We start from the raw sequence: 12099 nt of genomic DNA, 5'->3' as shown, positions 1-12099 counted from the left end.
TTCCAATTATCCGCCTTTAAACTTATAATAATGATCCAAAAACATTTGTTTTATGTTTAAAACAAGCCCTACTATAATTCACACAAGAACTTAGTTAAATAATTTAAATAAACATTAGTTATTGCTAAATTTACGGACCTTCAAAGAGCATCACTTTTTTTCACCAGTGAGCTGTAGATTGATGTAAGCTTTATCAATTATTGGTGCTAAGATTTAACTTCACTCTTTGAATTCCCTTAGAACAATCGATTCGATACACTGTAAAAAATTGATGCTCTCAAATTTCACGAAACTTTTTTCGTTTTTGACGAAAAAAGTGTGGTTAACCAGTGATAAACAAGTGTGAAAACCAGCGATAGTTTCAGCAGTTAAGTCTCTTGGATATCGTTTGTGCATTTTCAAACAGACATGTATGGCGATGCACACTGACCACGAAACATATTTTGGATGATGATCTGAAATAAGTCTGGACCAATGGCAAAGTCAGGTATTTCTGCTGATATGAGCTGACCAATTTGGCATGGTGTGATTATTTCAATAAGCCAAATCATGTGGCAATCTTTTTTTGCCATTCAATCGAATACATCAAACACTGTGTCTCACCAAAAACATGAGGCCTCACAATGAGATCAAGAATAGAGCTTATTTTTCGTTTTAACTCACGTGCATTAATATCATGAAGATCCGATGATGTTTGCCTTGGTTACAAAAGCTCTTTAATTTCAGCCCAAGCAGGATTACTGTAAGAAAGATTTAAACCAGCATATTGGCGGTGTTTGAATAGAGAAGTGAGTTTTCTATCGTTTCCTATTCTTACTTTCCATTGTTTTTATGTTTAAGATAAACGAGCTTGACAAATATATTTTAAATCGGAAACCTGCCTTGCTTACCGTTGCTCAGATGTTTCAGAGGAATGAGCTTGAGAGGTGCGCAGTCAATCGATAACCAGTTTTGCTTGCTGTTGCTCAGAAGTTTCACATTTTGTATTTAATTATGATATGAAATGTATTTAATTGTTGAAAAGCATTTGGTAATTTCACGACTCGTTATAATCAGGTTTATTCAAGTGCTTTTGAATAAACAATGTTTTTTGTTTTACCGTTTAGAGCGTACATGAATAAATTAGAAGGTCTTCCGACACGTGAGTAGGCCACATAGAGCTGTCTGAGGAAAAATCATGGATTTTTCAAATTCAGACCACATACTTGTAGTGACTGTTCTTCGACTTTGTTGATGATCATAGCAAAAGCAAGTCGCAAAGGAAACTGCAAACGTTTAAATTCAAATGGCATATATCTGTGGGGGTCATTGAAATACGCAGTAACAGAACATCTTCCCCATTAAATTTGACATTTAGAGTTGTAGCTTCGAGGATATTGGTTGTTATTCTTTTCACTGAAAGACGCGTACCGTTACAAAGTCTAGGTGGGTTGATGTTTGGGAGGAGAATGATAGATACGCCAGTTTTCAATCTTAAAACGTGCCGCAGCAGGAAAATCAAGTGAATTCAGAAATTCAGTTGGGCAGTTTACAACCTCGTTTTGATCTATAACAGTATCGATGGATTTATATGCTCTTGCATAATTTAAAATAATGGCTAATTTTTAACCAATCAGAAAATTTCATTTTTACTTTCGCTCATACCGCTGGAAAGGTTTGTCGTAGAAGGTTCTTATGTCGACAGTGATCTTCCTCGTGCTTTGAAATATCTGTATGCAAAGTTTCATAGCTTTTGGTCGGTTGGTTTAGGAGTATATAAAGGACACACACACAGGCAGACCGACATTAATTTTTATGTATATAGAAGATTGACAAAAACAAAACTCACCTTTTTGAGTTATTTGTTGAAAAGTTTGACATTTAACATTTAGAGAAAAAAATTAAGTAGGAAAAATTTGTTAATTCATTTTAATTTATCCCTGAAATTTGGACAAGAAAAAATTAACTTAAATCTTGATTTTATAAAAAATCTTTACAAAGATACGAAAATATTATAAGAATTTTAAATGCTTATTTGCGTAGTGTTGAATTTTCTTTTCTAATGTTACAAAAATTAAGAAAATGAATGATCAATAAAAAATATAGATACATTTGGAAAGTTCTCCGATCTCAATTAAAAAAAAATTATCCCCCTCCCTTTTTTAAGTAGTTTGTATTAAAAATGTAACATTTTTTATACAATGTGACATTTCGTGAAAAAATTTGTTTTGGTGTTGCGAAAAAAATATAAGAAAATAAAAGAAAAAATAAATACATAGACAATATTAAGATGCCAGCCACCGTCTGTAATAATTTTATTTTATTACGTTGACCCCTAATCGTAGTTTTGGTCCAATAACTTTGAAAAAGTTATTTTAGCCGTTTTTCATCAAGAATATTTGTATAAAATAATTTCTTGAAAAGATGTATGACATGTCAGCAATGGCCACTGGTCGATTTTCTTTAAATATTTGCCAACATCGAAAAAAAAAAATTTTAATCATCCCTTTTTCCTTTTTAAAATAAAATTGAAACCAATATTTTCCAGCTAATTTTAGGATCATAATATTTTCTCGTATCTCTTGGTCTCATACTTGCCCTTGCATTGTATAACTTTCGTTCCTTTTTTGCCTTCATCTACCAGTTTAAAGTCTTTTTGGCAGTCACAAAAGTAATCATTTCCTTTCGGAATACAGATTTGATTTCCCCCTGTACATTCTGTACCTAGACACTCATATTTATCTGTAATAAAAAATAAGCTATATTTCATACCAGAAATAAGTGAAAGGATAACTAGTAAAGGTAAAAATGTATTTTTTGAAATTGATATAAAGCACTTTATGGTGAAAAAAAAAGAGTTGCTTGTTTGTTTTGTGATTAAAAAAATCCTGGATTATTTTGGATCCAAGATTTTTTTAATGTGAAAATTTTCAGACCTCAATTCAAGCGAAAATATCCCTTTTAATTTGTTTGCATAAAAAATATGACATTTAACATTTTATTTATAATATAATTTCATGTAACTTTTTGGATATAATTTAGTTTAATAATTTTAGCTGTAAATCACAATTTTATTCTCTTATTGACAGAAACAAAACACAACTTCTTGAGTAATTTAATAAAAAGTTTGACATTTAACATTTTGATCAAAAAATTGAGGAGGAGAAATTTGTCAGTTCACTTCAAGATATCGCTTAAATTTGGAAAAAGAATTAACCTAAATCTCATTTTTGTGAAAATCTTTAAATAGATAGGTAAATATTGTAAGAATTTTAAATGCTTATTTGCATAGTGTGGAATTTTTTTCTTATGTCAAAAAAATTAAGAAAATTGAATGATTAATAAAAATTATAGATAACTTTAAAAAGTCCTCCGATATCAATCATAGCAAAATTTCCCCCTTTTTTGATGTTTGCATTAAAAATGTGACATTTTATATTTCAGGAAAAATTTACGCACAAATATTTCTTTTTGAGCTGCAGAAAAAAGAAAGAAAGAAATATATACACAATTTTAACATTCCATCCACCGTCTTAAATACTTTTTTTCTTCTTAACTTGACCCCTAATAGCAGTTTCAGTCCAATAACTTTTAAATAGTCATTTTAGCTGTTTTTCATTAAGAATATTTCTATAAATAATTTCTTGTAATTCAGAAATTGTCAAAATTGTTTATCTAACTTTAAGATCATAATATTTTCTCGTATCTCTTAAAATTATACTTGCCTCTGCATTCTATATCTTTAATTCCTTTTAGGGTTTCATCTACCAGTTTAAAGTCTTTTTGGCAGTCACAAAAGTAATCATTTCCTTTCGGAATACACCTTTGATTTTCCCCTGTACATTCTGTACCTCCACACTCATATTTATCTGTAATAAAAAATAAACTATATTTCATACCTGAAATAATAAAAAGGATAACTGTTTAAAGATAAAAAAGCACTTCTTTTAAATTTGATATAAAGCAGTTTGTGATGAAAAAAATCGTTGATTATTTTGGATCTAAAATTTTTCTTAAGATGAAAATTTTCAGACCCTTATGCAAAAATATCAATTTTAGTTTTTTTATATAAAAAATATGACATTGAGAATTTTATCTATAACATAATTTCATGTAACTTTTTGAACATAAAAAAAACTTGAATAATTTTAACTGTAAACCGCTATTTTATTTTCTTATTGACGGAAACAAGACACACCTTCTTGAATTATTTGTTGAAAATTTAAATATTTAGCGTTTAGAGAAGAAAAATTGAGGAAGAGAAATTTGTATATTCACTTTCAAAAAAATCACTTAAATTTGCAACAAAAAATTTTTATATGAAAAATAGGAAATTTAAAATTTTATCTTTAATATAATTTCATGTAACTTTTTGAACATAAAAGAATTTGAGTAATTTTAGTTGTAAAACACTATTTCATTTTCTTATTGACAGAAACAAAACACACCTTCTTGAATTATTTTTTAAAAGGTTTGACATTTAATATTTTGAAAAAAATTTGAGGATGAAAAATTTTTTAATTCACTTTAAAATATCACGGAAATTTGTAAGAAAAAAATTACCCTAAATCTTATTTCTATCAAAATCTTTAAAAAGATATGCAAATATTTTAAGAATTTTAATTGCTTATTTGTGCAGTTTTGATTTTTTTTTCTGATTTCACCAAAATTAAGAAAATGGAATGATTAAAAAAAAATTAGATAGATTTTGAAAGTTTTCCGATCTCAATTTTAAAAAAAATTTACCCCTTTTTTGTATTAAAAATGCGTCATTTAATGTTTCGGGGAAGGATATACGTGAAAATATTTGTTTTGGTGCAGCAAAACAAAGAAAGAAAAGAAATATATAGAAAATTTCAACATGCCAGCCACCGTCAGTATTAATTTTATTTTCTTAAATTGACCCGTAATCGCAGTTTCTGTCCAATAACTTTGAAAAAGTTATTTTCGCTGTTTTTCTTCAAGAATATTTCTATAAAATATTTTCTTGAAAATATGTGCATGGCAGGAACAGCCACTGGTCGATTTCTCTTCCAATGTGATAACAACAAAAAAAATTGGTTTTAAAAATCACTTTTTTTTCCTTTTTTTAAAACAAATAAAACCATAATTGTAAAAATTGCCCACCTAACTTTAGGATCATAATATTTTCTCATATTTCTTGTTTTTATATTTACCCTTGCATTGTATATCTTTCGTTCCTTTTTTTACTTCATCTACCAGTTTGAAGTCTTTATTGCAGTCACAAAAGTAATCATTTCCTTTTGGAATACACATTTGATATTCCCCTGTACATTCAGTACCTCCACACACAAATTTATCTGTATCAAAAAATAAGCTATATTTCATACCAGAAATAAGTGAAATGTTAACTATATAAAGATAAAATTGCTTTTTTTAAAATTGATATGAAGCAGTTTGTGATGAAAAAGCGTTGTTTGTTTGTTTTTTGATGACAAAAAATCGTTGATTATTTCGGGTCCAAGACTTTTTTAAGATGAAAATTTTCTAGTCGAAGGATTTTTTAAGAAGAAAATTTGCAGACCTCAATTAATACAAAAATTTGAATTTTGTTTTCTTTTTATTTAAAAAGTATGACATTGAACATTTTATGTATAACATAATTTCATGCAACTTTTTGGACATAATATAACTAGAATAATTTTAGTTTTAAACCACTATTTTATTTTCTTCCTAGCTATATTTTATTTCATACTAGCTCTATTTTATTTTTTTACTAGCATGAGTGGTAATTTTTTCAGCTTGAATTGTAATTTTGTATTTAAGTGTGTAAATGGGATTTGCGATTGGGATTTGAAATGAGAATTTTATTACATGTTGAAAAAACCAGTGATAGTCTCAGCAGTTAATTGATTGATTGATTGATTGATTTGTTCATTTACGTCGCACTAGAGCTGCACAATGGGCTATTGGCGACGGTCTGGGATACATCCCGGAGGATGAACCGAAGACATGCCATCACAATTTTGATCCTCTGCGGAGGGGATGGCACCCCCGCTTCGGTAGCCCGACGACCTACGCGCGAAGTCGAGCACTTTACGGTAGCACAGTTTAACGAGGACCAATACAGCTCACCCTCGGTCCCCACGCAGCCTGATCCAAGTGGTCACCCACCCGCACACTAACCGCAGCCAGTGATGCTTGACTTCGGTGATCTGCTGGGAACCGTGTCTTAACGATCAGTCCACTGCGGGACCAGTTAATTCTCTAGAATATCGTTTATGCATTTTCGTTATGCGAGTGCATCATCATACATGTCTGTTTGAAAATGCATAATTCTCTAGAATATCGTTTATGCATTTTCAAACAGACATGTATGATGATGCACTCGGAGCATAAAGCATATTTTGGATGATGATATAAAATAAGTCTGGATCAATGGCGACATCAGGTATTTCTGTCGATATGAGTTGAACAATTTGGCATGGAGTTATTTTTTCAATAAACCAGATGATGTTTCAATCCTCTTTTTTGCCATTCAATAGACTTCAAACACAATGTCTCTCCAAAAACATGACGCTTCACTATGAAATCAAATACAGAGCTCAATTTTTGTTTTAACTTGGAAATATCATTAAGATCAGATGATGTTTGCCTGGGTTACAAAAGCTCTTTAATTTCAGCTCAGGCAGGATTGCATGTAAATGCAATAAATAAATCTGGCTCCCCATCTGCGTACTTGTAGCAACGAATGAAGACATTTGGAAACACGAATTGTACCGGCCAATAAAAGTTTCAATTGATTTGCTTGACCCGATAACAACGTTGGTAATGGCTCGGTTGGAGATGTTAAATCTGGTAGTTTCACTTTTGCACCAGAGAAACAAATTCCAGCTGTTTCATTCTTAAATTTGAGAGCACTACAAGACATACATAAATGATCCATTTTTCCGATGATGACTTCGATTCCTATGATAGCTTCGAGGATATTGGTCATTATTCTTTTGACTGAAAGACGCGTACCGTTACAAAGTCTGGGTGAGTTGATGTCTCGGAAGAGAAGGATGGGTACTCCAGTTTCTAATGTTAAAAGACTGATTATTCTATTAGCAAATATATTTATTAAATTTTTGCATGATTCATTATGACTTATAAAAAAACAGTGTGAATTGATCGAACTGTTAAAAAACGATGAAAATTTATATTTCTCACTAATTTAGGTCTAGTTTGAAGAAGTGTAGTATGAATGAAATTGCTTAACCATGTCATGTCTTCTAAAATGCTGCAGATTAAATTACACTTAATTGTCAAGAGTGTTGATATAAGATAAAGATAATCATAGAGATAACATATAATTTTCTCGCATCTCTTGGTGTAATTCTTACCCTTGCATTGAACGTCTTTTGTTCCTTTTTTCTTATCATCTACCAGTTTAAAATTTTCAGTGCAGTCACAATAGTAATCATTGCCTTTAGGAACACACTTTTGATTTTTCCCTGTACATTCAGTACCTTCACACTCATATTCATCTGTAAAATATACTAACCTCTATTTATTATCAGAAAAAAGCCATATTTAATACCAGGTGAAAAAATTTTTAAATATAATGTTAAAAATTAATCAAGAATTTAGGATTGGAGGAGGGATCTGAAGAATTTTAATATTTAAATAAAGTTGTGCTGTGCATTCAGCTTGGTTATTATTGATGTTTATATGTTCAACAAATAATTTTGAAAAGTTACAAAGCTGATCACCAAAGCGGCTAGTATAATCAAATTCAATATTATTTAATTGAACAGAAATATAATTGATTTTATTACTTATTACCTTTTTGAAACCTCTTTTTGGCCTCGTCCGTTATCTTGCCGATTTCTGCCAAATTGAAGGGGCATTTATTCTATTTACGGTATTTCAAGTTAAATAATAATATGCCACTTTGGGTGGGTATATGATTTTCAAGCCCTGTTTATTTTCTGTTTCATATCTCAGTTGCCTAAGTTATGTTGTTGTTACTTATCCTCATAGATCTGACATTATTCAAATCAACTCTAAAAAGTTGTTGACAGCCAGAAAGTCGGTGACAAGAAGAGGATCGGAAGTTAAGTCCGCCCTGGATAGTCCGATACAATCAAGTATATGTTTCGGTGAGGCTGGATGGGCACAACATTTTTTACAAGTCGAGTAAATTTTTGTGCCAAAGTCGAATGTTAACCATTTTAAAAGGTCAGTTGAGAATCTGGACAAGGCAGTCTGGGAGCTTCAATTGCAATTGATTCCCAGAAGGGTACCAAGAGTTGCTGCGGTGTACCATTGGAGAGTAGGTGGAGGAAGGATGATTTAATGTTGTCTATATTTTTCATTGGAGCAAAGTTCCTGATAAGTAAGTGATGACCTGGTGGACTTATCTTCCGCACTGCCCTCTTTGGGCAATCTATATGCTATCCCGTTACTACCAATATTAACATGCGATGGAATCCATTGGAGATGTACGTCATGGTGTGGAGAAATCTTTTTATCTTGAGCAGGATACATATACAAGTTTCATCGCTTGCAGAGGACCAGCTACTAAGATGTTGCAGGACACTGCGGCTAGCCGATAAAATCCAGAATTCTCCATAATCACTGTCGTTGGAAAAACCAGCGTCAAGCCCCTCCTTAATCACAATGAACTCGTTCCTGAAGACAGAGCAAGTTTCTGGATTGCCTTGCTTTATTGATTTTTCTAGATGCTGGGTCCTAATATAAATACCACTGCCAGTACGGTCTTTTCTAAGACTACCATCGGTATAAACCTGCATTGCATCCCTAGGTATGCAACTGATAACTTCCAGAGCCAACTGTCTAAGATGGTCTTCGATGTGAATTTGCTTGTTTGCTGTGGAATTTCTAATTTCTGAAGATTTGTTTCAGATGCGCAGGAATAGATCGGATAACTTTATTCCAGAAAAGGTCTTATAAATGAATGTGTGGTTATAAGAGAGTATTTGCATCGGCACCCCAATGATGACCTAGAGATGACCTAAATTATAATTAAATAAATCAAGTTGGACGTTGAACATTAATTAGTTCACAAAAATATTCCTGCACTCTCGTTATACTTCTGCAGTTTAATAAAATTTTGCAAGATATATGGATGCTTATTTGAAATACGGTTTTCAATTTTAAGTTCTTAAATTTATCTATTAGCAAATATATTTATTCAATTTTTTCATGATTCATTATGGCTTTTAAAAAAAGTGTGAATTGATCGAACTGTTAAAAGAGAATGAAAATTTATATTTCTCCCTAATTTAGTTCGAGTTTGGAGAAGCGCAGTATGAATAAAATGACTTAAACGTTTGACATCTCTTCTAAATTACTGCAATTTAAATGACACGTAATTGTCAAGACTGTTGAGTTAACATAAAGATCATAATTGAGATAACTTAAAAAACATAATATTTTCTCACATCTCTTGGTCTAATTCTTACCCCTGCATTGTATTTCTTTAGTTCCTTTTTCGTTTTCATCTACCAGTTTAAAGTTTTCGTTGCAGTCACAATAGTAATCATTGCCTTTAGGAACACACTTTTGATTTTCCCCTATACATTCAGTACATGTACACTCAAAGGTGTCTGTAACAAATAATACCCTTTATTGAATACCAGAAATAAGCTATATTTAATACCAGGTGAAAAAATTGATAAATATAATGTTAAAAATTAATCAATAGGAGAGGATTGGAGGAGTGGTCTGAAGAATTAGAATATTTAAATAAAGTTGTGCTGTGCATGCAGCTTGGTCGTTATTGATAATTATATTTTGTACAAATAATTTTTATATGTCACAAAGCTAATTACGAAAGTGGCTAGTAAAATCGAATTCACTATTAATTGGGTGAAAAGTATATACAAAATATATTTGATTTTATTACTTATTCCCATTTTGGAGCCTTTATTTGTCCCCGTCCGACATCTTACCGATTTCAGCGAAATTTGAAGGGCATTTAATCGGTTTATGGTATTTCTGATTGAATAACTAACTGCCACTTTGTGTGGGTATGTCGGGCAATATGATATTCTAGAACTGTTTATATTTTGTTACTTTTTTCAGTTACCTAAATTATAATTAAAGAAATCAAGTTGGACGTTGAACATTAATTAGTTTTCATGAATATTCTTGCACTCTCGTTATACTTCTGTAGTTCAATAAAACTTTGATAGGCTTATATGAACAACGCTTTTCAGTTTTAGGTTTTTAAAATTATCTTAAAAGACAGATTATCCTATTCGTAAATAAATTAATTCAATTTTTGCATGATTCATTATGGCTTTTAAAAAAACAGTGCGAATTGAAAGAAATGTTTAAAAGCACTTAAAATTTATATTTCTCTTTCATTTAGGTCTAGTTTGAAGAAGTGTAGTATGAATAAAATCACTTAAACGTTTGACATCTCTTCTAAAATACTGCAGATTAAATTAGACTTAATTGTCAAGAGTGCTGAGTTAACATAAAGATCATAATAGAGATAACTTAAAAACATAATATTTTCTCGCATCTCTTGGTCTAATTCTTACCCTTGCATTGTACGTCTTTAGCTCCTTTTTTCTCTTCATCTACCAGTTTAAAATTTACGTTGCAGTCACAATAGTAATCATTGCCTTTAGGAACACACTTTTGATTTTCCCCTATACATTCAGTACCTTTACACTCATATCCGTCTGCAACAAATAATAATCTATATTTAATACCATAAATAAGCAATATTTAATACCAGGTGGAAAAAAAATTTAAATATAATCTTATAAATTAATTAAGAGGTTAGGATATGAGGAGGGTTCAGAAGTATTAGAATAATTTAATAGAGTTGTGCTGCGCATTCAGCTTGGTCATTATTTCTATTTATATGTTGTACAAATAATTTTAAAATGTTACAAAGCTGCTAGTATAATCGAATTGAATATTATTTAGGTGAAAGGAAATATAATTGATTTTATTACTTATTCCCTTTTTGGCCCCGTTCGTTATCTTGCCGATTTCTGCCAAATATGCGGTTTACGGTATTTCAGATTGAATAATAATATGCCACTTTGGGTGGTTATGTCGGGCTATATAAGTTTCAAGCCCTGTTGATTTGTTGACTTAGAATTAAATAAATCAAGTATACTTATTATAATTAAGTAAATCAAGTAGGCAGGTACTTGTAGCACCAAATGAAGTAATTTGGAAACACGAATTGTACCAGCGTATATTCGCCAAAAAATGTTTCGATTGCTTTGTTTGACCTGATAAGTAAGTTGATATTGGTTCGTTGGGCGACGTTAAGTCTGGTAGTTTCACTTGTCCTCCAGAACAGCAAATTACAGCTGTTTCATTCGTAAATTTGAGAGCACTACAAGACGTACATAATTAATCTATTTTTCCAATGATGACGCTTGGGTGAAGACTATAGTTGGCTGTCGGATCACAATGAAAGCACTAAGATTCAAATCAGAGTACTGGCAGCTTCTAAATAGCGATGTGTGTTCTCGATTGGTTTTCATTCTTGCTTCCCGTTGTTCTGATGTTTCCGACAAACGGGCTTGAGTAATGCGTAGTTTATTTGTTAACAGTCTTCTTTCCCGTTGTTCCGATGTTTCTGAAACACAGGTAGTTCTCTTTTTGCACGCTTGAGATGTTGATCAACTAAGAGCGATTCGTTTAGGTGGTATATTTATGCAAACATTGTCTATTTTAAATAATAAAAAAAGAAGAAAAAGAAAAGAAATTAACTGAGAAATATAAAAATGATAAAATTTAAATCAAAAATCCATTTTTTAAATGAAAGAAATAACATGAATTAATTCTAAAACTTTGTAATAATAAAAAATCTATTTCTCGCAGTTTTCAAATGACAACTGTCAGCAATGAAATCTTCGAGAACTAAATTTAGTTATGCTATCCTAAAATTCCATACTAAATGTAAATAATTATTGAAAACGTGCAATTTGAATGAAATTTACTTTTGTCTTAATTTTTAATAAACAGTTTTCACAATTCGGAATCGCAACGCTTGAGTACGCCCTCTAGCGGGAATCTGAAAATATCAGGCAGTTAGTTCTATCATAATCATTGGCAAAGACGGACGCAATTTTCTTAGTAGCAAATAAGAAGCAAAATTTCCCTAAGGAAAAAGCAGAA

At 31.1% G+C, this 12099-nt stretch overlaps 1 protein-coding gene across 33 annotated transcripts in view; it reads right to left on the bottom strand.

Moving 5' to 3' along the window:
• The window catches only part of LOC107446127 (uncharacterized), a 36750-nt gene that overhangs the window by 22769 nt on the left and 1882 nt on the right, over positions 1-12099 (bottom strand). For 32 of the 33 annotated variants that reach the window (XM_087163826.1, XM_087163827.1, XM_087163828.1 and 29 more), the window contains exons 2-7: positions 10497-10640; positions 9411-9554; positions 7326-7469; positions 5157-5300; positions 3705-3848; positions 2578-2721 (exon numbers count right to left, since the gene is read on the bottom strand). In XM_087163826.1, coding sequence (XP_087019952.1) covers positions 2578-2721; positions 3705-3848; positions 5157-5300; positions 7326-7469; positions 9411-9554; positions 10497-10640 — 864 coding nt within the window. The remainder of the gene's footprint in view (positions 1-2577; positions 2722-3704; positions 3849-5156; positions 5301-7325; positions 7470-9410; positions 9555-10496; positions 10641-12099) is intronic. The other variant, XM_087163845.1, reaches the window with a different exon arrangement.

Source organism: Parasteatoda tepidariorum, chromosome 5 (assembly GCF_982258835.1).
Source record: "Parasteatoda tepidariorum strain Cologne lab strain chromosome 5, Ptep-v5.0, whole genome shotgun sequence".
In the NCBI taxonomy this organism is placed as follows: domain Eukaryota; kingdom Metazoa; phylum Arthropoda; class Arachnida; order Araneae; family Theridiidae; genus Parasteatoda; species Parasteatoda tepidariorum.
This window is presented reverse-complemented; position numbering and strand designations above follow the sequence as displayed.